The 2,069-nt window shown below is 50.4% G+C and overlaps 1 protein-coding gene across 1 annotated transcript; it reads left to right on the plus strand.

Annotated features, from left to right (window-relative positions):
* The first annotated feature begins 313 nt into the window (after nt 1-313).
* Nucleotides 314-1,445, plus strand: LOC118234332. The gene is made up of 2 exons (XM_035430799.1): nt 314-447; nt 538-1,445. Exon 2 carries the CDS (start codon nt 594-596, stop codon nt 1,443-1,445), a length of 852 nt encoding a protein of 283 aa, XP_035286690.1. The 5' UTR covers nt 314-447; nt 538-593.
* Nucleotides 1,446-2,069: the final 624 nt, after the last annotated feature.

A 2,069-nucleotide genomic window follows, 5' to 3' on the forward strand; every position in this document is an offset into this window, starting at 1 on the left:
GCGGTATTATTCAGTTTTACGAATGGGCGTTTTTTGTAATTACGATGAATAAGAGACATGGATTTCGAATCCCCAGTCGAATAGTCACAGCTAGCTATGACCTGCTTGCCAGTGTAGCCTACATGTTTTCTGGTTACCGGAAAAAACTCGTTTGAACAACAATATTTTCTACATATATTTTAACTCTCATCACATCTGCGGAATTACTGGTCACTTTTGTCAAAGGTACGCTCACCCTTGTTCACGCAGTGAAACGCCGGAGGAGAGGGAAACGTGCCGGTGTGCTCGTGCGTCACCGCAGACGTGGTCTACGCACTCCGTTACCGGGAATATTTCTATCTAACGTGCGATCGCTGTGCAATAAACTGGACGAACTCCAGCTACTGGTGGAGAAAAACAGAGACTTTTCAACATCTTCCGTTTTGTGCTTCACGGAAACTTGGCTGTGTGGATCGATACCGGACTCTGCGCTGCAGCTGGCAGGCTTTCAGCTATTCAGAGCGGATCACGACACAGAGCGCTCCGGCAAAATGAAAGGTGGAGGTATTTGTTTTTATACAAACAGTGGCTGGTGTAAAGATGTTACAGTGATTATGCAGCACTGTTCTCCTGTTCTGGAAACTTTTTTCATCAACTGCAAACCCTTCTACTCCCCCCGCGAGTTCGCTTCATTCATTCTGGTCGGTGTTTACATTCCACCGCAAGCCCTCGTGCAGGAGGCACAGCGTATGCTCGCCGACCAGATACTGTGTGTGGAGCGGACAAACTCGGACTCTTTCGTTATCGTCCTCGGCGACTTTAACAAAGGGAATCTCAGCCACGAACTGCCTAAATACCACCAGTTGATTAAATGCCCGACCAGAGAGGAGAACACTTTAGATCACTGCTACAGTACAATCAACCATGCCTATCACGCCATCCCCCGCGCTGCACTGGGACACTCTGACCACATCATAGTCCACCTGATTCCTGCATACAGGCAGAAATTAAAACTCTGCAAACCTGTTGTGAGGACATCTAAGAAGTGGACCAGTGAAGCTATGGAGGATCTTCGCACATGCTTGGACTGTACTGACTGGGATGTTTTCAGGACTGCTACCATCAGTCTGGATGAGTACACAGAGGCTGTGACATCATACATCAGCTTCTGTGAGGACAGCTGTGTACCATCACGCACCAGGGTTATCTACAACAACGACAAACCCTGGTTTACAGCTAAACTCAGACAGCTAAGGCTGGCAAAGGAGGAAGCATTTAGGAGTGGGGACAAGGACCGGTTTAAAGAGTCTAAATACAGGTTTAGCAAGGCGGTGAGAGATGCTAAACGACTGTACTCTGAGAAACTCCAACAGCAGTTCTCAGAAAACAACTCGGCCTCTGTTTGGAAGGGCCTCAGACAGATCACCAACTACAAACCGAAAGCCCCCCACTCCACTAATGACTAGCGCCTGGCCAACGACCTGAATGAGTTCTACTGCCGATTTGAAAGACAATGGGACAGTCCTGACACCATCCCCCGTGACCCCATTCACCAGCTCCAGACCACCAGCTCCTCCTCCCCCATCTCAGCAGGAGCCCGGGCCTCTCTACAATCACCCACCTCAGAGGCCCCCTCCCCCTCCCCTATCACAATGACGACTCTCTCCCTCCTGGAGAGGGACGTTAACAGACTATTCAAGAGACAGAACCCCCGCAAAGCAGCTGGACCAGACTCTGTCTCTCCCTCCACCCTGAAGCACTGTGCCGATCAGCTGTCTCCGGTGTTCACAGACATTTTTAACACCTCACTGGAGACATGCCACGTACCAGCCTGCTTCAAGACCTCTACCATTATCCCCGTCCCCAAAAAAACAAGGACCGCAGGACTCAATGACTACAGACCCGTTGCCCTGACCTCTGTGGTAATGAAGTCTTTTGAGCGCCTTGTACTGTCCCACCTCAAAACCATCACGGACCCACTCCTGGACCCCCTGCAGTTCGCATACAGAGGTCTGTGGACGATGCTGTAAACATGGCCCTCCACTTCATCCTCCAGCACCTGGACACTGCAGGAACCTATGTCAGGATCC

This window comes from Anguilla anguilla, chromosome 8 (genome assembly GCF_013347855.1).
Source record: "Anguilla anguilla isolate fAngAng1 chromosome 8, fAngAng1.pri, whole genome shotgun sequence".
Taxonomy (NCBI): domain Eukaryota; kingdom Metazoa; phylum Chordata; class Actinopteri; order Anguilliformes; family Anguillidae; genus Anguilla; species Anguilla anguilla.